Source organism: Pangasianodon hypophthalmus, chromosome 7, assembly GCF_027358585.1.
Source record: "Pangasianodon hypophthalmus isolate fPanHyp1 chromosome 7, fPanHyp1.pri, whole genome shotgun sequence".
Lineage (NCBI taxonomy): Eukaryota > Metazoa > Chordata > Actinopteri > Siluriformes > Pangasiidae > Pangasianodon > Pangasianodon hypophthalmus.
In genome coordinates, this window is record NC_069716.1 from 16,699,705 (window position 1) to 16,722,732 (window position 23,028).

The 23,028-nt window shown below is 35.9% G+C and overlaps 2 protein-coding genes across 2 annotated transcripts; both read right to left on the reverse strand.

Annotated features, from left to right (window-relative positions):
* Window positions 1-1,300: 1,300 nt before the first annotated feature.
* On the reverse strand, window positions 1,301-4,764 carry vgll1 (vestigial like family member 1). Its single transcript, XM_026917634.3, has 4 exons — window positions 4,502-4,764; window positions 3,543-3,734; window positions 3,030-3,425; window positions 1,301-2,366 (listed from the first exon to the last, which is right to left on the reverse strand). Exons 2-4 carry the CDS (start codon window positions 3,730-3,732, stop codon window positions 2,326-2,328), a joined length of 627 nt encoding a protein of 208 aa, XP_026773435.1. The 5' UTR covers window positions 3,733-3,734; window positions 4,502-4,764; the 3' UTR covers window positions 1,301-2,325.
* A 3,207-nt stretch (window positions 4,765-7,971) lies between these two features.
* On the reverse strand, window positions 7,972-22,744 carry adgrg4a (adhesion G protein-coupled receptor G4a). The gene is made up of 26 exons (XM_026917576.3): window positions 22,606-22,744; window positions 22,397-22,501; window positions 21,331-21,960; window positions 20,895-20,992; window positions 20,727-20,785; window positions 20,420-20,474; window positions 20,292-20,323; window positions 20,038-20,189; window positions 19,913-19,951; window positions 18,583-18,668; window positions 18,398-18,465; window positions 17,389-17,537; window positions 16,689-16,815; window positions 15,706-15,815; window positions 14,368-14,572; window positions 13,947-14,112; window positions 13,653-13,799; window positions 13,150-13,269; window positions 12,964-13,009; window positions 12,751-12,854; window positions 12,529-12,650; window positions 12,173-12,441; window positions 11,661-11,757; window positions 11,290-11,570; window positions 8,511-8,612; window positions 7,972-8,408 (listed from the first exon to the last, which is right to left on the reverse strand). The coding sequence occupies exons 2-26, from the start codon at window positions 22,467-22,469 to the stop codon at window positions 8,290-8,292; spliced, it is 3,456 nt and encodes a 1,151-aa protein (XP_026773377.3). The 5' UTR covers window positions 22,470-22,501; window positions 22,606-22,744; the 3' UTR covers window positions 7,972-8,289.
* Window positions 22,745-23,028: the final 284 nt, after the last annotated feature.

The following is a 23,028-nucleotide window of genomic DNA, read 5'->3' on the forward strand; positions in this document are numbered from 1 at the left end:
AACTACATGTACATTTGTTCCAGTTGTTGAGTACATGGTTTGCAGTAGCGTTACTTTTTGAGCATATATATATATAGTTAAGGTATAACACTATTAGTATATAGTGTGTGTGTAATATATGTAATGCATGCGTGTATTTTGTCTACCGCATCCACTCACATCAGCCCCTACTACAGTCAGTAGCTCTATGGCATGAAGCACAAGTTGATCTCGATGGTTTAGTATCAAAAATGCTTCTGGTGTTTTACTTCAAACCTGTTTTACGTGCTCTGCTTTTCAACCAAATCAAAACTTTTCAGTCAAATGATAGCATCATGTAAAGCAACCATTTTGAATCACACTATTCAGTGTGTTTCACATATTCACTATTACACTATGGTAAAGGAGTTGTGGTGTGAACAACAAGTGGTCTGAGATCTCATCAATGCTAAAATTTCCCCTTATGAATCCCCTTATGAGTCCACTTGTATTGTGAAAGCACTATGCAGGTCCATAACAGTATGAGTATGGTTCATTTAAAAAGAACAATATTTGTCAGGTGTTTTCAGTTTTGAGGCTTCAAAAGAAACAGAATGATAACAAATTATGTAACTTATGTGAGCCAAAACCTGTGGAGATATCAGTATTTAACAGCTCAACAGCCAACCTGCAAAAACATGTACAGGTAAGCCATTTGCTAGCTGAGTGAGCTAGACTAGCCAGCCAGATGTTTTGATGTTTTACAGTATCAAAGCTCTTTATTAAATTTAAGATGTCATTTTGATGTTTGGTAGTGATTACCAGTTGTGGTAAATATATCTAAACGCTGCCACAGTCTATAGGTAATGTTCAGGATAGCCTGTAAGGAGCATCTTAGCTAGCTAGCAAACTATATAGCTAGAAACATGTATGAATTAACACAAGCTAGCTAATGAACCTAGAAAGCTACCAAAACCCTAGCAGCATTTGGCTGGGGTTAGTTAGTTGGCCAGCTAATGTTACCTTTCTTTATATACTGTTGATAATTGAGGTGGTGTTCACTTGGTTAGTTAACATAATTGTCTAAAAATCTATTCCTTAGATATGGGACATTTTCTGACTAGTTATGTCAACTGTAGACATGTCAGAAAAGTCATTTGTAAAATGCAATTACTCAAATAGTGTTTCACCAGATGACTTATGTTGAGTAATTTTCCTGTACACTTCTTTTACGCAAGTGAATTATTACTATAATAGCAGTACTTTTACTCTGTCAACGTGTTTTGTGCACTTTGTACACATATATCATTTTATCTTACAGGGATACATTTAGTGTTCAATATTCATGGTACATGTTATTGTGTTTATTTGCATTATTTACAGTGGATCACAAAAAAAGATATGAGCAAACATTGTACACATTTATTACCTGTAATTTTATCAGAAGCCATCTACTTATACTCTATACACATTTATCCCTAAACCATATATATTCCAACTATTATTTTACACATTATACAGCAGTTGTGCTCCAACTAAATTCATATATATATATATATATATATATATATATATATATATATATACTTTTCACAGTTCATTGTCACCTAGGTTCACAAAGAAGCAAAAATAAGTTCAGGCAGCTCACATAAGTGAAATGAATCTTGTCAGATGAGTATCTCAGTTTTTCCCAGTGCACAATGAAACTCGTTTTATTTTCTTTCATCTCTTTCATTTTCACTATGTCCATATGATTTACATATGCAATACAACATATACATATAAGAGGCAGCTAATTAAAAGAGGACAACTATAAGCATACATCCAGAATGTGAATAAAAATGTGTTTTTTGTTTCTTTGTTTGTTGTTGTTTTTGAGTTTTTTTATAACACATATCAATTTCCCATATAGTCATTATTATTAGAAATTAATTTTGGTGTCTTTCATTCCAGACATGTTTATTTGTTTATTAACACATAGACTTACGTTAACTGTGTCCATATTGTGATATTATGCTTCCCAAGAACAAGCAACTGAAAGGCTAAAGAAATAAATATCTAGGTACGACCTGGCTTTCTCAATCTGTCTGAAAGTCACTTGAAATTGTCTGTCTACATGCAGAGGAACCACCAACCCCCCATATAGCTTAAAGGAAGTTTTTTTAAAACTCACTGTGCTGGACTACATGATGAGCTTGTTCTTGAACAGGTTTGTCTGCATGTAGTCAGGCGCAGTGTCTTCTGGGTAAAGCATTTCATGGCTCTGAACTCTTAAAACCAGTAAAACAGAGATAAGATTTCCTTGTTCTTCAGGAATCAGGTTTTGTCTCATATGTAAAGATGTCTGAAAACTGCAACAGTGCTTCCCTAATACCAATATAAATCCTTCTTCTCTGTCATTGGCACACCTACAAAAGAAACAGGACAAATTACAGAGATGAAGCAACCATTTCGATGCTGAATTCAAATCCTATGTTCAACACAAAACCTGGTGTTCAAGTAAATCTATATTATATAGTTTAAAATATATATTTTTTTTGTTAATAACTACATTTTTTTCATTTTTTGCATTATTATTCCTTGCCACTGTCACCTCTGGCTTGCTCATAAGGGATCCAAATCTACATCTGAATTTCAGTAAAGCTGCTTTGTGACAATGTCTATTGTTAATCGTGCTGTACAAATAAAACTGGTTTCAATGAAATTGAATTATTGTCATAAAATCAGTTTATAGTTCAGTTACATTCAGTCACAGTGGGTGTGACTATAGGCAACTGTACTAGCAAAATTATTGATAATGCTGAAATACATATGCAGATTTAAGATGATAGAGCTGAATATAAATAGATCAGCATATTATCATACTAAAACTGGAGGTAAAACCAGTTCCTTTATAAAATATTAACATGCATGATTAGATTTAAGTAATAAGGACAGTGGAATTCTACTGTAAAACATCAGGCCTACTGAAGCTGGAAACATTATAACTATGATAAATATAAGTGAAGTCCTAATGTCGATTTTACAGTGAGTAGTACAAAACCAAAAAACCTATTTCTAAATTCCAATACCAGAGTCAAGGCCGTGATCTGGAGTCATCTGGTCTCCAAATCCTGGATGCCGTGCCCAGCCTGGCATGAGCTCCTGTTTGGAGGGGGCTACCATGACAGAGCCCAGGTCTGGCCGGTCACTGTGCAGCAGGTTTAATAGGGAATTGTACTGATGATCTGCCACCACCAAACCCTCAGCAGACGCAGCAGAGGGATACACCATGGGAGGCAACACCAGACTCGTGCCCTGCCGTGGACCACCGAGCCAAACACCGGAGCTCTCCACAGGAGTGTTAAGTGGCAGACGGGGGTTTGTCTGCAACTCTTCATGTCTGCCAAGCTCAATTCGTCCTGATGGATCTGTGGTTTCAAAGTGGGCATGCGAATGCATGTTCCAGTTGCTTGTACTTGGCTGCTCTGCAACACATCCAATACTTCACTAGAAATACTTCACTATATGTATGTCAATATGTATTCACTATCCTTTTGTGTTTATAAGGTATTAACATATTTAGAGATAAAGGTATGTGTTACCAGATTTCACCAATTTGCGGAATTTCTTGTTTTTAGTGAAGTCTTCCTTTGGTTTGGTGACATTTTCTAAGGCACGTGAGAAATGTGCATCTACCATGCTATTAATATCTCCCTGGAAGTAGGTGAGGAGTAGACTTCCTGATTGCTCCTCTGCCTTCCCAGCCACTGGACTCCCTGGTTGGTGCTCCATTACTGAGATTATGGAGAATACAGTGTACATTAATTTAAGCATCTGTCCAAAGGATGTGTTGTTAAATGTGTAAACTATGAATAAATATATTTTATGTTTTCATTCTCCTTTGGATAAAACAGAAAATGTTTCATCTACTTCTATAAATTGATGTTTTGCTTGCAACTGTGTAAGAGATAAAATGGAGTCGTACTTGAACGAAAACAACAAAACCACAAACATACTTCGTGGGTCACGATAGTTAGAATCCCTAAATGATAATGTCTAAGATTCAAAATCATAAGCATTTATCCTATTCTTTGACTCTACCCCCTCACCACAACTCCCACTTCTAACGCACCAAAAAAAAAAAAAAAAAAAGTGTATAAGAAATGAACATTAACTTAACATTGTTGTAGTATGGAAAATCACCTCAAGAAGGAAATACATGGCAAATCTCCAAATATGAAACACTGTCATGCCCATAACATGAGCGCACATGGAATGTGAAGGAGATTACAAAAATATCAAGTCACTGATTATTCAAATAAATAGTTTTTTCTACTGGAAATTTAATTCCTTCAAGTGGTTAAAAAATGTACTCTATATGAGTTCATTTAATTTGTTTTCCACATAATACATTATTGATTAAAGAAAAATCAGCATAAAATCTGCTTTTATTAATTGCCTCAGCTAAAATGTTAGATAATTTACTACCTAAAAGATACTTTTAATAAAATTTGCAATGAGATTACAGTTTCTGCATTTCCTGCAATGCTTTCTTACTTACCTGCAATAGACGTCTGGTTTGTCCAAACTGAAACGTAAACAGTGAGCCTGCTCAAAGTCTGCAGCTGGATTTCATCTAGACATCTGGAAATAACCGGAATGAAAAAGAATTCTTTCCTTTGGTGAACCAGTCGTGTTTTTCTTTAGCTATTAGACAAGGGGTTCTACTTAAGTGTTAGCGTCTTTACTTATTGATGCCCAGCACAGGTGTGTTCTTCCTGCAGTTCATCTAGCATGAGCAGAATGTGCCTGAACTGGTCAAACCACACTGACGCAGAAGGGGAAAACGCGCTTCTTAGAAAAGCACAGTGACTTCTGCAAGACTACAACTCAGCTTGCTCTCATCATTTCATTTTACCTTTCCAGATTTTTTTTCCACTAGCGAAATGGAATCAAGTGCAGATTCATGTTTGCATCTGTCATGAGATGTGCCATTTGGCTGTACTGGGTTTTTTTTTATCACATTCAGAAAAAAAAAAGCTGTGTTGCCAGGTTTGACTACTAGTGAACTGCTGCTTGTATTATAAAATCCCAATTTCAGTATAGGCTACACTGTTTACTTCAAATCTTATTCCAACCTGACCCCAGGATCACCACATACACACACTAAAAAAGCCCAGTCGCCTAAATCAGTTGTTCTCAAAATGAGTTACTGTGAATCATATCCAGGGGGTCTGTGATTATTTTTTTTATTTCTAGAGTGTTGAAATCACAACCCACCCCTATCTTTACCCACCCTTGAGTTATTATATTTATTACTGAAGTCTTATAGTTATTAGCCTGATTGCCTGGTCATTTGAACGGGTTGGAACCCACTGAATGGGTTCCAGCCAAACCTCAATAACGCAAAACCAGGTCGGCCCATGAATAATGTCAACTTGGACCTAATGTGCTCTGTGAGAGGAAAGTTGTTATTCTTCTTCTTTGGGCTGCTCCTGTTCGGGGTCGCCACAGCAGATCATTGTGTGTCTTGTGCAACCCCAGTGACTTGGGTTGGTTCCCTGGCTGGGAATCAAACCTGGTCCGTGGTGGTATGAGCACCATGGCCTAAGTGAGTGGAAAGTTGAGGCATTAAAAACTCGTGGCTCTAGTACATAGCTTGAATATTACTGTACACATTAAATTATTGAACCTAATACTTGAATAGTTGAATATTACTACCAATATATAGCCAAAATTATCTTGAGAGATATAGCCAAAATTATCTTGTTCTTCTTCTTGAAGAACAGACTTTGTTATTTTGTGATTATGACAGAAATTATGAGGTCGTGAGAAAACTATTTAAAATTAGCTCGTTTATGTTATAATTCCCTTAAATTTACTTTAATTTTATTTTTGGATCCACTGAAGTGGCAATATGTCACCAGTAGATGGACTACTTAAATATAGAGTACACTGGGTACATATTTGAAGAAGAATGCTAATTACATGCTAATTACCAGGTGGCAAGTTGAATTTCAAGTCCATAAAGGCTTACATAAATTTATAAGCCTTTATAGACAACCACATACTGCCCAAGAAGATCTCCTGATTATCAAGTGTCAGGCCAATCTAAACATATGTTATGAGAATGAATATAACAGGGCTTCAAAACATCAATTTTGAATGCTTTTTAGTATTTGTTAGTATGACCCTCTAAATAAGCACTTTGTAGTCTGAATCTTAAAACATGGCTTACAAGAATATAGCCAATTGTTCTTTCTTTCTGATCTACCTATTGATTATCAAATGCTCTGTTGAATCTAATAAGAAGATAGAATAGTTATAATAGAGCAACTAAATAAAGGACTGAGTATGAGTGTCAATCAATGGGCTGATACAAAGTGCTGGTGACTAAGCCGTCTGTGTTCCACAGCCACTGGAATGTGGAAATATGCCTCTTTCAGGTCTATCATCACAAATCAATAGTCTTTGTTCACCACTCACATCACAACCAATATGTGTAATGGTAGTTATTTCAAGAAAACCTTTAGATTTCTTAGATCCAGTATGGGGGAGATTCCACTTCCTTTTCTGGAATCAGAACATAGCTTTTCTTAAAAGGACTATATTCAGGAAATTTTGGCCCATGAACTTTCTCTATTACCTGTATGTCTAGCAGCAACTGCACTTCTGCAGTTATCATAGTCATGGTCTTATATCTCTGTGGGGTGGACCATGTGTTTGGTGGTGGCTGAGAGTGAAACTGTAAAGAGAGGAGCCCAAATTTTACAGCATATCTTCAGACACATTATTGAGATGCTTTGGGCATTTTCAGCAACTCATGCACTGGAAGTTTTGGATCACACCCTGAACCATTTGTGTGCCCTGGGCTGGCACAGAGGCACCAACATGGCCTGCATTGTATCTTGCATCTCCCTCCATCTGCTGATACAGTCTCTGAAACCCAAGATTGCATTAATAGCATCATACCTGAAGAGGGTTCCTGAAGGCAACGTGTTGTTTCAAATGTTTGAATCATGTTTCAGACAGAAGGAGGCGACAGCCTAGTGCCTCCTTGTCCTCTGTGCTAAACGCTTCTCCAGGTACTAGTACCAGATGGAACAGAAAGTTTTAAACAGGTGTGTCTACCAGGGGAACTGATCCTAACCCTAGTAGTTCTGCATCTTATGCTGTAGCCAGCATATGTGTCATTTTATCAGATCACAACATTAGTACATTTGCGAATATTCATAACAGCTCTCTAATAAATCTTGTACATTGTGGCATAGCATTGTCACACTTGGATACACGACAAAAAGAGTTAGGTATTCAATCAGTTGTGTCGGGTGGAAATTTTCTAGCTGTGCCCATCTGTGGTCCTGCTGCAAAAATGCAGCAAAGATGCTTACTTATTTTTCGAGGGCTCAGTGACCATGTCTACTGTTTGCTTTGTTCCCTGCTGTTTTAATGCAGCATCTAAGGTAGGTGAATAGTTAGCTGTATTCCCATAGCGTGAAAAGCACATTTAACATTCTGCTATTGGTTATTCTTAAGTTAGGGCAAGGCTCTATAAGTGCCTGCTGAAGATTTCCCAAGCCTAAACAATTTGGGCATTGATCAGGTCCATCTCCACTGAGGATAAACAGCTCATAAATACAAAAGGTTGAGAAAGTTGCAAAAATGTTAAACAATTCAAAAGTTATAAAATAGTTAAATTAGTTATGCTCATAGCCCTGTGTCCACAGCACCAATGTTTCTACTATAGTCCACATGGTTTTTTAGCAACACAGTAAAACATGGCAAGAATAGCAACAAATCAACCAAAAGAATTACTGTCACTAAATGTGTGTTTCGACTTACACTCATTCACTAGTGCCAGAGAGTGAATGTTAAGATGTGTGCTTGACTCTGTGCATTTGTGACTGAGGCGGCATGAAGAGTTAACTGCACCACTGCTTATAATGTGTGGTGTAGTGTACACAAAATCCATAAAGCCATGTACATTTTATCTATTGCTTATCTACTGAACAAATAATTATTTCATGTACACACTGTTTTACACTTTAGTGTAACCACTGGAAGTAGTAGAATTATCAACAACATGAATTTCTTGACTTTAACAAACTTTCTTATAGGGTATTAATACATGGAAGGCACAAAAAAGCTTGATGCAAAAAAAAAACCTGCATAATAAGAAGACTGCATAATAAAAGTGCTGGCGAAGAGACTGAATTAATAATTAACAGAGAATTGTGCAGAATTAATCACTTTTGAGCCCATTGTCCTCATTTAAGTAGACATATTGGGTCAAATTAGCACCACGCAACTTCCATGGCATTGAGCAGTGAATGCTGCTGTCTCTCTTCTTTAATTTTCGTCTTTCCGGCCGCTCTTGGAAATCTTCCGTTCACTCGTGGTTTCAGATGGGGTGTGAACCAGTTTTACACTCTTAGGTCTACCACCCAGTGTCACTGAGCCACTCCAGTCTGAGGTTAAAAGGCAAACAGGTTTTCATCTTAATTAGTATGTATCATGGCACAAGATGTTAAAAAAAGTACATATTAATGTTCTTGAGCTTAAATTCCAACCTGAGTAGCTATTGAGTTTAAATCTTCCACAGCAGAGGTGAATTCTCCACTGCTTACGTACATTCTCTTTCATGAGACAGTAGAACAGAAATATAAAAAAGCCTGAAACAAACACAAAGATGTGAGGTAGGTCAGTGGGTTTGTGATTAAGTAAAAATCTATGGAAGGAAAAAGGGACGACACACTGATAAAACGCTCTCAAAACATTTTAATAATAAATAGAGCAGACACAGTTTTGACCATGTGGGTCTTCATCAGGCAGAAAAAACATGAATATATAATGTATATAATATATATATATATAATGAACATAAGACCTATACATAAATTAATACAAACAAAGACCAATGTCATAAAGAACAATTTTATACAGCTTAAATGATTCATAATATATATGAAATCACAAAAAAGTCTACAATAAGTCCTTTCGGAGACAATGTTTGAAGTGTGTAGATATAGAACACTTCTCTGTGTAAACGTAATTTATTAGTGTCACCACCTCTTCTCCATATCTTACCCTGTTCAATCCCTATGTATCGTGAAGTAGACAAATTATGTTTATGTTTAATTAAAATGAACAGCAAATGGGGTTCTTTTGGTCATTTGACTGTATGTTACTTCTATATTCAGCAATCCATGTTTTTAAACTCTGTTGAGTTTTTCCTGTAAGCCTATACAGGCCAACGGATAGAAATACCATCTTACATGGTCAAATTTTCCTTATGAGCCGACTAAAGAGAAACTTGGCAATTAGTCATCAGGATATGTCACATCTGTAGTTCTGATGAAGCATACAGAAAACAATGTAATGATGTGACTCAAAGGTTTCAAGAAAGGGGATATATATATCTAGTTGGATTAAAAAGTCTGAAGTGTATAGATATAGAACAGTCTGTGTAAAAGTAATTTATTAAGTTCATCACCTCTTCTCCATATCTTAACCTGTTCAATCCCTATGTATCATGAAGTAGACATATTATGTTTCATTTGATTAAAATGGACAGCAGTTCTTTTGGTCATTTAAGCATATGTTACTTCTGTGTTCAGCAATCTGTGTTTTTAAACTCTGTTGAGTTTTTCCTATACAGGCCAAACAACAAGGACATTTAATCATATAAATAACATTTTTAGTACTGCATGAGATGACTCCTATGATTTTCATCTGTTGTCCTGAATGAGGACGTACTGAAGATGTACTGAAGATTTTTGAAAAAATGATCAGTCCTAACAACCAACTGTCATATATATGGTGCACCCTTATTCCCTATTCGTTGGAGTTCCTTACAAAACGACTCAATACAGGATCAGAACTAAGAATATACCAATACTTCTGGATAATTTTTTCTAATTCTTTACCTAAGGGTGAGTATTGAATAATACAGGATAAACAATTATTTTTAGACTCCACCCATTTTCTATTGAGGTATTCATTTTGATCTGTATTCTCAAAAATGGCAGCTGCCTTTTTAATCCAACTATATATATATATATATATATATATATATATATATATATATATATATATATATATATATATATATATATATATCCCCTTTTTTGAAACCTCTGAGTCACATCATTAAATTTTTTTCTGTATGCTTCATCAGAACTACAGATGTGACATATCCTGATGACTAATTGCCAAGTTTCTCTTTAGTCGGCTCATAAGGAAAATTTGACCATGTAAGATGGTATTTCTATCCGTTGGCCTGTATAGGCTTACAGGAAAAACTCAACAGAGTTTAAAAACACGGATTGCTGAATATAGAAGTGACATACAGTCAAATGACCAAAAAAAACCCATTTGCTGTTCATTTTAATTAAACATAAACATAATTTGTCTACTTCACGATACATAGGGATTGAACAGGGTAAGATATGGAGAAGAGGTAATGGCACTAATAAATTACTTTTACACAGAGAAGTGTTCTATATCTACACACTTCAAACATTGTCTCCGAAAGGACTTAATGTAGAAGTTTTTTGTGATTTCTTATATATTATGAATCACTTAAGCTGTATAAAATTGTTCTTTATGACATTGGTCTTTGTTTGTATTAATTTATGTGTAGGTCTTATGTTGAATGGCTTGGATATTGTTTGTATTTTTGTGTGTTGATGTCGTTCCATTTTTGGATGTTTTGGGATTCAATGATGATTATATTATATTGGAGAGGGTGATTTATTTCCTGGAGTTTTTCATTGGATAATTGTTTGCTTGTTTTTTGACTACACCCATTGTCAGGAGTATCTATTTGAAGGTTTTCAGGACTTTTCACTTGTTTTTACTGCCTGACGAAGACCGACGCGGTTTACACGTTGTCTGCTCTATTTATTATTAAAATGTTTTGAGAGCATTATAGCAGTGTGCCGTCCCTTTTTCCATCCATAAATTTATTTTGATTTTTTGGCCGTGCACCTGTTAAAAACTTTTTTAGATGTGTGCACACTATCTTGTTTCTTTAAGTAAAAATCTATTCCAACACAAAAGTAAGACTGGTGCACACGGGACAGGATTTTATTATTGTGTTAGCCATAATATTGAGCAAAAGCATAACTGTTCAGTTTGCACAGTTTATTTAGTAGAATAAAGATGTCAGGAAACATACAAAGACAGAACTTGTCTACACTTCGGGAACTTACGCAAATTAAAAACAAAGTCCTACATTTTCGGGATCTTTTTCTTGCTCATCTCATGAAGTACTTCTAACTGAAACATTGTTTACTACTGTACACCATAATTTATCCCTGTTTTATGTGACTCCTGCTGCTTTCTTACCTTGAAGAGTATTGAAGAGTGAGAAGAGGTAGAGGAAGGGGACTCGCATCGGGCCCCAGGTGAAGAAGGCCAGCATCCAGGTGAGACCCAGCAGAAAGGTGAGACTGGCCACCACACGCAGTTCATGCAGCATTCTGCTGCACCGGCCTGCTTCTTTACTGAGCTGCATGCCTCGTATCTGCACCAGCACCACACTAAACACGCTGATGTTGCAGATCAGGATCAACACCACAAATGCCACCACTGTCACATAGAACGCTATGTCATTCTGTAACCAGCAGCTGCAAAACACAACAGGAGGAAGTATAGACATATTTATAGAGGCAATTCTAAGTCAGGATTGCCATGTATATAGCTTAAAACACACTTACAAAGATGAGAAATCTTCAGCTGGTGTTACTGAATGAGTACTACCATAGCAGTTTTTATCCACAGCAAGCACTGCACTGACAATTATCAGAGGTAAACCTGCAAAGAATGTTTCAAATATTAGCAGCACCCAGATAGAATAATTTTGTTATCCAATCCGTTTAGCTTAAGCAACACTGTTATGCGTCTCAGCTCTAGTGCCAGAGTTAAGCTGCTTTGTGTCTTCTCAACAGCTCTACCATCACACAGATCCTAGTGGGCCCAGTGACATGTGGAATAGCATTATGCAAGGCAATCCTGTTCTTCAATATTATATTCATTATTGAGGCTTAATAAGTATTTGAATCAGAGATTTTAGAGCACAAAACACAGGCTGTGTACTTGGGCATGTTCTCAATAATTGCTACATATTTTGTGATATGTCTCAAATACATATTGTAACCTCCACTATATTCAACTTTGCTTTCATTCATTTAATTTATTAAGGAAATCATAGATCCTCAAAAAGTCTCACCCCATCCAAGAGCACAGAATTTAAGGATGTAGGAGGGAACATAGACGTTAAAGACTTTCACAAAAGCCAGGTACATGTTGATCGCCTCTAGTCCCATCCAAGTGAATGTGGCCAGAAAGAAGTAGTGAAGAATGGCAGCCATGGCAATACAGAGGCCATAGTTGTTAAATGAAGCAAGCCAAGAATTAATCAGAAAGAGCATGTTGAGACCCAGCAAGGCCCCTGAGAGGTTGATAAGGATCTTAGATGGGTAATCCCGCCGCAGCTTTCTGTAGAACAAGAGGAAAGAGCAGGTTTAGAATTACGCAGCTAGCAGTCTTTCACAGGATGCTAATAATTCATCACTGTTAACGCACTCAAAGGCCATATAAGTCAGCAAAGTGACGCCTAGAAAGATGGAGGACAAGCCACAGCCCAGGTATGTAATGATTGTGAGAATCATGTCATCTTTGGGGTTTATGGGAGTTTTGGCTATATCCTGTAAGACAAGATAAGAATAATTGGGTGTTATGAAATTTAAACAGTTATTCAATATATTCAGTATACTGTATATTAGAATATGCACAACGTCTGCTTACCAGCAGCACTCCAAAATGTGTAAGGTGAAAACAGAGGCATGATGTATGAGTGGCATTGCTGTATTTCACCTGGCATCCTTTATCATCCCAACCACCTCTTCCCTCTGTCATACAAACAAATACATCATGAAATAAACTGCAGGTTCCCACTGATCTCAGATACACAGATCCTATATCCCATGGATAGATAGAACATTAGAAAGTGAAACTTACGGCTCCTCTCTAAGTTCCAGTAGACACACTGGACCGTGTGATGGTCCTATAAGAAAGGAAGTGTAGATTTATGAGTAAGATGAATTTAAGGACAACACTGGGAAAATATCACATATGACAACTGCTAGAAAAGATCACCACCACAATTATTACACTTGCAATTAGAGGCTCCATGTTGTTACAGACCTCTTTGGGCTGAAGATGAAGGAGAGTGATTATGACTGGGTCCTTCAGGTCGATCACACTAGCATTGGTTACACTGGCAGAAACCACGTAGGAATTCAGTACCAGACTACTATAATGGTCCTACAGATGGGATATTCAAGGGTGAATTCATGTATATCATTCTTTTTAAAAAGATTATTTGTCACAAGGGTCATACCCTCAGGAGAACATTGTACCCTTTATTGCGTATCTTGTATCTATAGTATGTATATTTCACCTGGCAATGTGAATATGTATCAATGAAACCTTTGAAACATTTAAGGTACATTGTTTGAAATTTAGGACTATAATTTATACCTTATATGTTTTAAAGTTGTCCCAGTGACAAGCATTGGTATAGTGGGTTTAGTGGGTTTTTTTTAAAGAATGTAATATAACACATTTCAAGAACATAAATTAATGAGAATAAGAAAGCAAGGGGGAACTTGATATTGGCATGTGCAAATTGTGAAGCTGGCTGTTACCTGGAATAGATTTTCTATGCCATAGAAATGAAACTGAACACGACTTCTGCTGCTCTGGGGGAAGAAGGTCTCCAGAGCAACAGGCAAGGATATGGATGCCACAGTGCCACTGTCAGACTGATCAGCAAAGGCCTGGCTAAGAAATATCTGCAATGGAGAGGAGAAAATATCTATTCCAGAACATCTTTTCCAAATACAAGCTCAGTTATTGCCTACTCTTTCTCTATTAATGTTGCCATTTAGTCTAAAGTCACTTGTTTTGTTTAGATGTTTCAGTAAATTTGTGGGTCTCACCTCAGGAGGAAAGCCTGTCTGAAAAGAGGACACTCCAAATGTGAGTCCTTGGAAATGCAATGGATCTAGATTGATAAGCTGCAGTGCCAGTGAAGGAACTGTGGTGTTGTGATAGTCTCCAGAGAAATCCATCCTATTTCCTACCTGGTCAGTAATAGAGAGAATTCTAAACCGCAGAGAAAAAGAAGACAGAGAGAAAACAGGAAATGTGACATTTAAAGAATTCAGAAATGGTTTACAGGCTTGGCTTACTTGATATACTGTAACTGTGACACAATTCAAATCATTGTACTGATGTTTCATGTTGTTAGTATGCCACCAGTAAGACTAGAAAGACGCAGAATCTTCAACTCTTGCAACTAGTTTAAATGCAATTCGACTGCACATGCATCATTATAAAAGATTACAACGCTTTACTTACTCATTCGTGGCTTCAGCAAGAAAAGATGTGCTAACAAAGAGATCTGAAACCACGCTTATAACTTTGTTTGCCAGCTGAGGGGTCATGATACCGACATGTGCGACATCAGACAGTTTCTGCAACACAGTGTTCAGCTCAGATGTACTCAAGCCTGTCTGGTTCAGCAGCAAATTCTCAATCATTTCCACAACGTCAGCTGAATTGTCTGGTAGAGAGGAAAAACAGAAGCTTTTCCAGATCAATTGAGCCAGCTGTAGACTCAACATGTCTAGCTTAATAATTAAGGAAGGCTACTTACATTGCCCTAGAGAATTATTAGCAAAAATGAACCATTACACACAATAAGCAGTAGGAGAAACTATTTATCTTTGTTCTAACAAAAAATAATTTTCATTCTCACAGCTACATTTTTTGAAAATAAAATTTATTTTTATGTATTTATTTTTTTTTAGAAAATAAAATTTTCTCTTAATATATATTTGCTAAAGTTATGGATAATTCCCTAAGGAATTGTCAACTTGCAATAAAAAAAATGCCTAATTTGCTCTCAGTCTCCAGGAATATTGTTGTTGCCTTTAATTATGTCCTGTTTCCATGGAGTATAACTTTGCAGATATGTAAAATGACTTTGAAATCCACTACCATGTGAAAATCCAAAGAACTTTCAAGAGACAGATGGTTGTTATCCTGCACAAATCCAGTTATGCATGTAAAATATAGAGCCTATAAGCATTTAAGCACAATTAGGGCCAAAAGAGCCCAAAGATCACCATTGGTTGATTTTGTGGTTGTCAAGTTTCAAAATCAACTGTTAAAACCACTTTCTTGCCAACAAACTGCTGCAAGAAAGAAGCCCTTCCTAAGAACATCTCACAAAATGTGGTGCCCAAACATCATTTCAGATGAGACAAAAAAATCAAACTTTTTGGTCATGCATACTATCAGCATGTTTGGCCTCAAATGGGTACTGCATATAAGGAAAAGCACTTGATAGCTACTGTCAAATATGGCAGTGAATTATCAAGTGTCTCCAACTTTGTTAGTAATTATGGGAAGAGAGTCAATGCTGTTATCCTACCTATTTTCATGAAGGGTGCCAATAATTTTGGCAGGGAACCATAGCTATAGTAATATAGCTGGTAATTATAATGAAATTATATAGTACTAATATAATATTTATAATACTATATAATGACATAACTATGTAAGACACCAGATTATAATTTATTGATTTATTTGTGGAATTATTACACCAGAGAGGCAACTGTGTAGATAGCAGACATATTAAATAAAACCAAATAAATAATTAGAATAGATTAACCTGTATAAAGCACTTACTTGGTGTAACTGTGACACTTTCTAAATCATTGACATCTGTCATAAGTTTCTCACACATGGACAAGTCTGGTCGATCCCAAATTGCTTCATCAGTGCTGTCATCTATTTTACTGTCAGGCAAAAAGGATATATATATATATATATATATATATATATATATACACACACATATAATAAATATACATATATACATATATAAAAAAAAATACACAGGGTCAGTCAGGGAGGTCAGAGAACTTCAAACAGATTTTCTTCTGAGTAGTCACAGCAGCCCAAAAGCAAACATACCCAAAGCTAACATTGCCATCATCATATACTGAACACAGGCTCCATAAAATAAATTAGCTGTACCTTAGTTATTAAATTTTCATTGTTATCTTCATTTGTCCAAGGATTAATATTTGAGTTGTATTTGAATTTACATGCATTATCATCAAAGCTAATTTCTGCTTTGAGGTATATTGCTTGTCATAAGCTTGTTAAAAAAATCATCAATCACTCCAGCAAGCACAAGGTTGTGTACTGTATATACAGTGTGTGCCCTGTGACGCAAAGACTTATGGAAGCAGAATGAATTGAGAGGCTTTTAATACTCTGTGGAAAAGCTTCTGTGGAAATAAGTTAAATTCCTGCTATCATTAACTGATCATTTCTAATAATATCTAGTAAAAACATCCTTAATGTAATATCACACAATATAAGTTGAAATAACTTAGATAATAGTTTGTGTTTCATGTACATAATAATATGTAGTATATAATAATTATAATATTAAAAAAGAAGTCATTTGGCAACAAAAAACAGCCTCTGGAGCATGTATTAACTCATTTTAGCACAAAGCCATAGTCAGTTAAACAATGAATATAATTAATCTTTTAAACTGAAGCAGATTAACTTGGAATAGAGGACCAGGTAGTTCAGTGCAGGTAGAATTGTAACCAGTGCTGTTACACACATACGGGGTAAAGATGTAAACTGCTTACCAAAGTCTTATAGCAGCATCATTTCCCTTCTTACACTTCATCTCATACTTGTCTTGAGCTGATGTGGAGGGCCATATATATTGGCCATAAACTGTTAGAGTGGTATCCTCTGGACAGAACCCAGGCTCTGGAAGGAAGGAAGAGAAAGAGAAGGAGAGAGAGAGAGAGAGAAAGAGAGAGAGAGAGAGAGAGAGGAGAAGAGTACTTTTTTAAAAGATGCAAGTTTTTCGATCATGTTAAAATCTGGGCTACGTCACTCAAATGAATCTTCACTTGGGGCCACACCAAAATATTTGTGCCATATGTGCCATAAACTAAGGCTATTAATTTTTCTTTTATTAACATAGCCTATTATTATCTATTATATTGATTAAAAAAAAAACAGTAACATTGTCTCTGAAAGTACACTAGGACACTTCTAGGAGCTATTCTAATTAATTGTATGGACATTAAGTGATAGCATATGGTTTGACTGGTTTCACCTCCCAAAGCCTCATAAACACTTTGCTTGCAGAACTGATAAAGGACATTTGTCTTTGTGTACTACACAAACTTCTACAACATCCACTATCTGTACTGAAGATCACTTACCACGGGTCGTTTCAATATACTGTACTCTAGATGTAAAGTATATATCCTTATGCATGTAGAGTGTTTGTTTTAGTGTAGAGTGTGTGTTTTTGTAGTGTGTAAGTCATACCTATGTGTAAGATGCTGATCTCATCAGGTAGGACATTGATTGTGATGGAACTATTGGCAAATCCTTTAGTTAAGAGGTCAAAAATAATTAGTCTGGTTTCAGTGACATTAACTAAAGCTGGGGCCTGGACGTGGAAGCTGCAGCTATACCTATATACAAAATGCAACACACAGAAACAGCTCGGATCAGTTTCAGATCATTGACAATTGAACATAGTGATCTACACAATAGTGCAGCTCATTAGCTGTTTTATCAAAATAGGTTACTCATTCCATTTTTTCTGTGGCAAGGTTATATATATATATATATATATATATATACATATATACAGTACTGTGCAGTCTTAGGCATATGCAAAGAAATGTTGTACAGCAAAGATGCCTTCAAAAATAAGGAATTTAAATGTTTTTACATTAAAAAATACTATAAATAATAAATGAAACAAAGTCAATATTTGGTGTGACAATCCTTCGCTCGGATACAAAATAGTAGTCTCGGGTACAATTAGTGCAGTTTTATAAGGAAATGAGCTGTAAGTGTTACTGAGCATCTTGCAGAAGCAGCCACAGTTCTTCTGGAGACTTTGACTGTCGCAATCGCTTCTTATTTCCGCAGCGAAACCCAGCAGCCTTCATTATGTGTTTGTGGTCTCTAATGTAATATGCTGCTGTCTTTACTGACATACAAACATTTTTCTGTAGGATTTAATTTTGTGCTGGAAAACTAATGTTTGGAAATCTAAAATGTTTTTGTACTGAATCAATAATGTAGAAGTCATAAAATATGGCCTAAGACGGTACTTTTACACAATACTGTATATATATATATATATATATATATATATATATATATATATATATATATAGAGAGAGAGAGAGAGAGAGAGAGAGAGAGAGAAGGGGGGGGGGGTAAAACATCAGTACAGTACATCAATACAGTCATTATAATGGGTTAAAAATTATTTAGGCAGCAACTATACAGAAAATGCCATAATTTACACATCACTTACTTAGGAATACTTGTTAGCTTGAAATTTACAACTGCCATTTTGTGGCTTCCTCCTAATGTTTGCTGAAGCTAAGGACCAAAAAAAAAGAATTTCATTTAGAAAAGGTATCCATTTAATATGAATTAATATGACTTTGTGAGTGTGTGTATGTGTGTGTGTATGTGTGTGTGTGTGTGTGTGTTCACCCAGAGTAGAACAGTATCTGCTGTGTTCCCCACAGAGCTGTTTACTGTAAGGTTCATATGAACTCTGTAAAAGGTGTCTATAAAACCTGGTGGAGAATTTATTAAAAAAAAAAAATCTAGATTATTTTCCGGGTTATTAGTGTAAAACATAAAACTCAATGATGACACTTTACACTGAGGTTCGCTTGACTAACATTATTTGCTGCATTAGTTATCATTTACAAACCATAAACTTCAGCATAAATAAACCAATAACACATATATTCATTGGTGTTTGTTTAAATGTGGACTTTAATTAACTAATGATTATTTGATTCATTACTGAAATTAAGGTGTTTATTTGGTACATTATGTAATAAAAACATCAAGCATCAGTGTTAATTACTTTGTTAACATTATGGTATACTAATAATGTCATGTCACTTCCAGTCTCACTCAAAAACACCCAAGATCCTCAGCCAGCTAAGGAACTACAGACCAAGCAACCTGATTCACCACATGATCTGTATCCCGCTCAGAGTGCTAATGGGAATTTCAGCTCTTTTCAGTAAGTTGGTCTTATACATGATATACCTCATGGTTCCTTGCCTAACTATGGCTGAAATTGTTTCATAAAGTAAGCATCGCTTCACTGAGGTTACAGTGCCTGATGTGCTTCATTAAAAAAAATTCTATTTATCTAACATACAGTAAACAAGCAGCAGTGTAGCTGATCCTCGCTGTCACGCTGCCTCATACACACAGCTGAAATTCAAACACTTCATACTATTCAGACTAATGAACAGCTCAGATATAAAAAAGCACTTTCCATGGAAGCATTTTATTTACATTACACTGCAAGAGTAACGATACGTTTTCTCAGTTTTCTCACCTAAAAGAGCTGACGCATATAAGAACACACATCACATAGTCCTCTTCAGTGCGAAGTCTCACTCCTGTCCCTGCCAGTACCAATCCCCAGTCTTCTATTCTGATTGACAGTCTGGTTTTGACAGGTTCTGCATAGTTTGAATTTATCCTAGCTTACTGTATTCTGTTTGAATTATCAATCCAATTGGAGCTCCAAATGAAATTTGTGACCTTTGTATTAGAACGTTTTATCTGCCATTCAGTCGTAACACAGAGGGACCTTATAATACTAAGGTCATGAATGATCAGATTGAGTATATTCTGTTCTCTATGGTGCTATAATTATGTTAACCTGATCCCTAAGGGGCCATCTAACAAATCAATCTTAATAATCTTGGATACAACAAAATTTTTTCAACACATTTGTATGATTATTTGCTAAAAAGAAAACTGGATGGGTATTAAAAGGGGTTACACTAACCTGTTTCTGAAGCATTCTTGGAGCCTTCAAAAATGGTTGCTGAAACAGGATGAACATGAAATGATAATCATGCTGAAAAACTCTGCTTTATAGTGTATATGAGAAACAGATTGACACACACTTACCTCGTGGAAAGATGTTTACAGAGGCCTGATCCGTCTGCAGGATGATGTGATCGGTGCGGTTGTAGGTAGGTATTAACAGTGTCCATAGGAGATCCTGAGTCTCATCTACAGCAGCTGCAGGACTCACTGTCACATACACCTGGCAGCTGAACCTTAACGATTACCAGAGGAAAAAAAAAACATAGATGAGGAATGATAAAATACATTATTGATTCAGCTGTGTGAATGTATATTAACAGATGTATTCACTTTACCATTCTGTTTTTGGTAACAAATTTCTTCCCTCCTGCACAGGTGCACAATGTTTCATTAACACAGTATATGCTTAACATCTCAAATCTTTGTAATAGCATGTTATTATCTGTCTTTAGTTTTACCTTACCGTAATTTCAGTGGTGTTCTGTTCACTGAGTTGACTGACTTTTTCATATGTTTGGCTGATTTTAAACAGAAAAGATTTCAGAGTCAGGTAGATATAATCAATAAATGCTTTCATTACAGAATTGTTAACTAAAGCATGACAAATAGATTAAACTTTGTGCATGTGCTACATTAAGGTTCGGAATAAATTAAATCATCAGTAGAAACAGATGACCTTAAAGTGCAACCCAATTCCACATGTATATCTTAAACATAAACCAAGAAGATGCATAAAAAGGTTTAAGAAATTATGGTAAACCTGAAATTACCTTAGATGTGATATGAACACATAATTCAGAGTAATGTTCTGAGGGAAAATGCTCTTCAGCTGAATTATGGCAAAAGGAAAAGACAGGTTTCATGACATCTATTTCATTTGTTGCAGGGTTTAATATGCTGCTATGTGATGAAAATGATGTTGATCTTTTTTTTCTTACCCACTGCTCTGTGATTTCCTTGATCTCACTGATATTTAGAGTATAATTCATCATTTGTGTAATGGAAATCTTCATATTTATCCTATACTTTGGACATTCTGAAATGAGAGAAAGATTTATAACTTTATAACTATACACAGATGCTACCCTTTTTATAAATGTCACATATTCACAAGCTCTAAGACAATATCTCAGCAGTATTATTTATTAACTTTTAATGCTATTATCACTAAATATGTATCCACTGTGATATTGTGTTATGATCTTCTACAGTGTTTTTCTAAACCTGAGGTAACTGCACTGCACTGTTACTTCTCTAACAGATTCATAAAGCCCTAGTTATGAAGTCCTTGCCATTTATGGAATCAACTGTAGGGATATCACAAAACTGTGAAAAGCAGATCCTCTGGTGTAAAGGTTTGTAGGTTTCTCTCACCACACTTCAGCCTGTGGTCGGTTATGGGTGAACAGCTGTGATACTCCCAGTTATTCATGCTCCAGGTTGCAATGTTTCCACTAATACACTTCAAATCAGTAAGCTGTTGGGGGGTCAGCACAAATCCCCACACACGGAACAGCGTCACTTCCCCAATGAAATTTGTTCCTGTCTCAAAATCCATAACTCCACCAATAATTCTGTGAGATTCCCCCAAAGTCAGAGTGCCATTTGGAGCCAGGCTACTGGGCATTAAGTCATTTACCTTAGACTTTAAGTAAACTTTGCCATTAATAATCAACCGGAGTATTCGATTGTGATTTGACCATGTCAGGCAAACCGTGTACCAGCTCTGAGGCAGCAGGTAATATACAATCATCCATTCCTCGCCGAAAAGCCAGGCCTTCAAATTGCCCCCTACTCCAGCCAAGCCAAGCTCGATTTTCTGTCCTCCTGGCTTATTGTACACAAAAGCAGTCCAGTATGAAGTGGGAATCCATTGCCAGAGGTCAACACACACACTCAGTTCCTCTAAAGACGGCATAGAAAAGGTTTTGCTCAGCTGCCAGTGACATGAGCCCACACCTGTGAAGCCCACCTTCTTTCCCCAGAGGCTGGGATGGGCAGAAGCTGAAAGATCAAAAAAGATCATTTGCAATTTGTATTCCATTAGGATTTGCTTTGGATTCAAGAAATTACTTATGTTATAGTACGGTACGCTAATGAAAAGTAAAAAAAAAAAAAATAAGTAATGTATAATTAGATGTACAAAGTGAAAAATTGTACTAATTAGAATCTGAACAAAGATTTAATTTAGTATCATAATTAATGCTATTATCGACCAGCATTTCTTATAAGCATGTGGTAGTGGCACAATAAAAAAGTCAGCAAAAATGAATTTAAATATAGAGAAAACAGCCAGCAAAAACAGCCAGCTCTCACTGTATTTTAAAAAAAAATAAAATAAAATAAATATTTTAAAAAAACAAAAAAAAAAACAAGCAAATATTCAAGTACTGAGAGATTGTATATAGACTGTGCTACAATTGTTACTGAGCAACTTTACCTGAACTTAAGAGATAGCTCCCAAATGTCCATACACAAACAATAAAAGCCAGGCATTTCTTACTTTTGACCATGGTTGTAGTCTTATGAAACAGGATATTTCCTCCTATACATGTTGAACAAAGAGATATGCGCAATAACAAATTTTTTAGTTCACAATCTGTTCTTAATGTAATAGCTTATACGTAATTATATAGTAATATTACTTACTGGGTTATGACATCCTGCATAACATGGAAAATGTCAAAATGTAACAAGAAACCATCTGATGCAAGGTAGCGATCCTTGTACACTTAAATCAGGCCATGTGTTTTGAGCCATGGCATGAAAGCAATGTACGTTACTGCTGGACCTTTACAGCCACTCCTGCTCTCTTCAGCAGTTAATCATTAAACACAGAGAAAGCACTGAACCTAATAATGTGTATCAATAAATTGATATAAGCTACCATAAAAAAGCTACATGAGCTGCAATGTCAAGTTACAGTACACATGACTGCAACCTAAGCCATGTGTTTTGTGAAATGATGGATGATGACTATGAAACAAAATGCAAATATTTGCACAGAGAACGCTTACACTTTGCAAGTCTTTTATAGGAACATTGCACGATGTCTTTGACGTAACTCGTGTC

Bases quoted from the DNA above. Each gene is read 5' to 3' on its own strand.
- adgrg4a (XM_026917576.3), bottom strand. From the start codon at position 22,469: ATGGTCAAAAGTAAGAAATGCCTGGCTTTTATTGTTTGTGTATGGACA. The intron at 17,538-18,397 runs GTAAGTGATGTG...TTTTGTATATAG, and splicing joins AAGCTAACAAGTATTCCTAA to GTATAGCTGCAGCTTCCACG. The intron at 13,270-13,652 runs GTAACAGCCAGC...TCCCATCTGTAG, and splicing joins GCATAGAAAATCTATTCCAG to GACCATTATAGTAGTCTGGT.
- vgll1 (XM_026917634.3), bottom strand. From the start codon at position 3,732: ATGGAGCACCAACCAGGGAGTCCAGTGGCTGGGAAGGCAGAGGAGCAA. The intron at 3,426-3,542 runs GTAACACATACC...GATGTGTTGCAG, and splicing joins CCGCAAATTGGTGAAATCTG to AGCAGCCAAGTACAAGCAAC. The intron at 2,367-3,029 runs GTATTGGAATTT...TTTCTTTTGTAG, and splicing joins AGATCACGGCCTTGACTCTG to GTGTGCCAATGACAGAGAAG.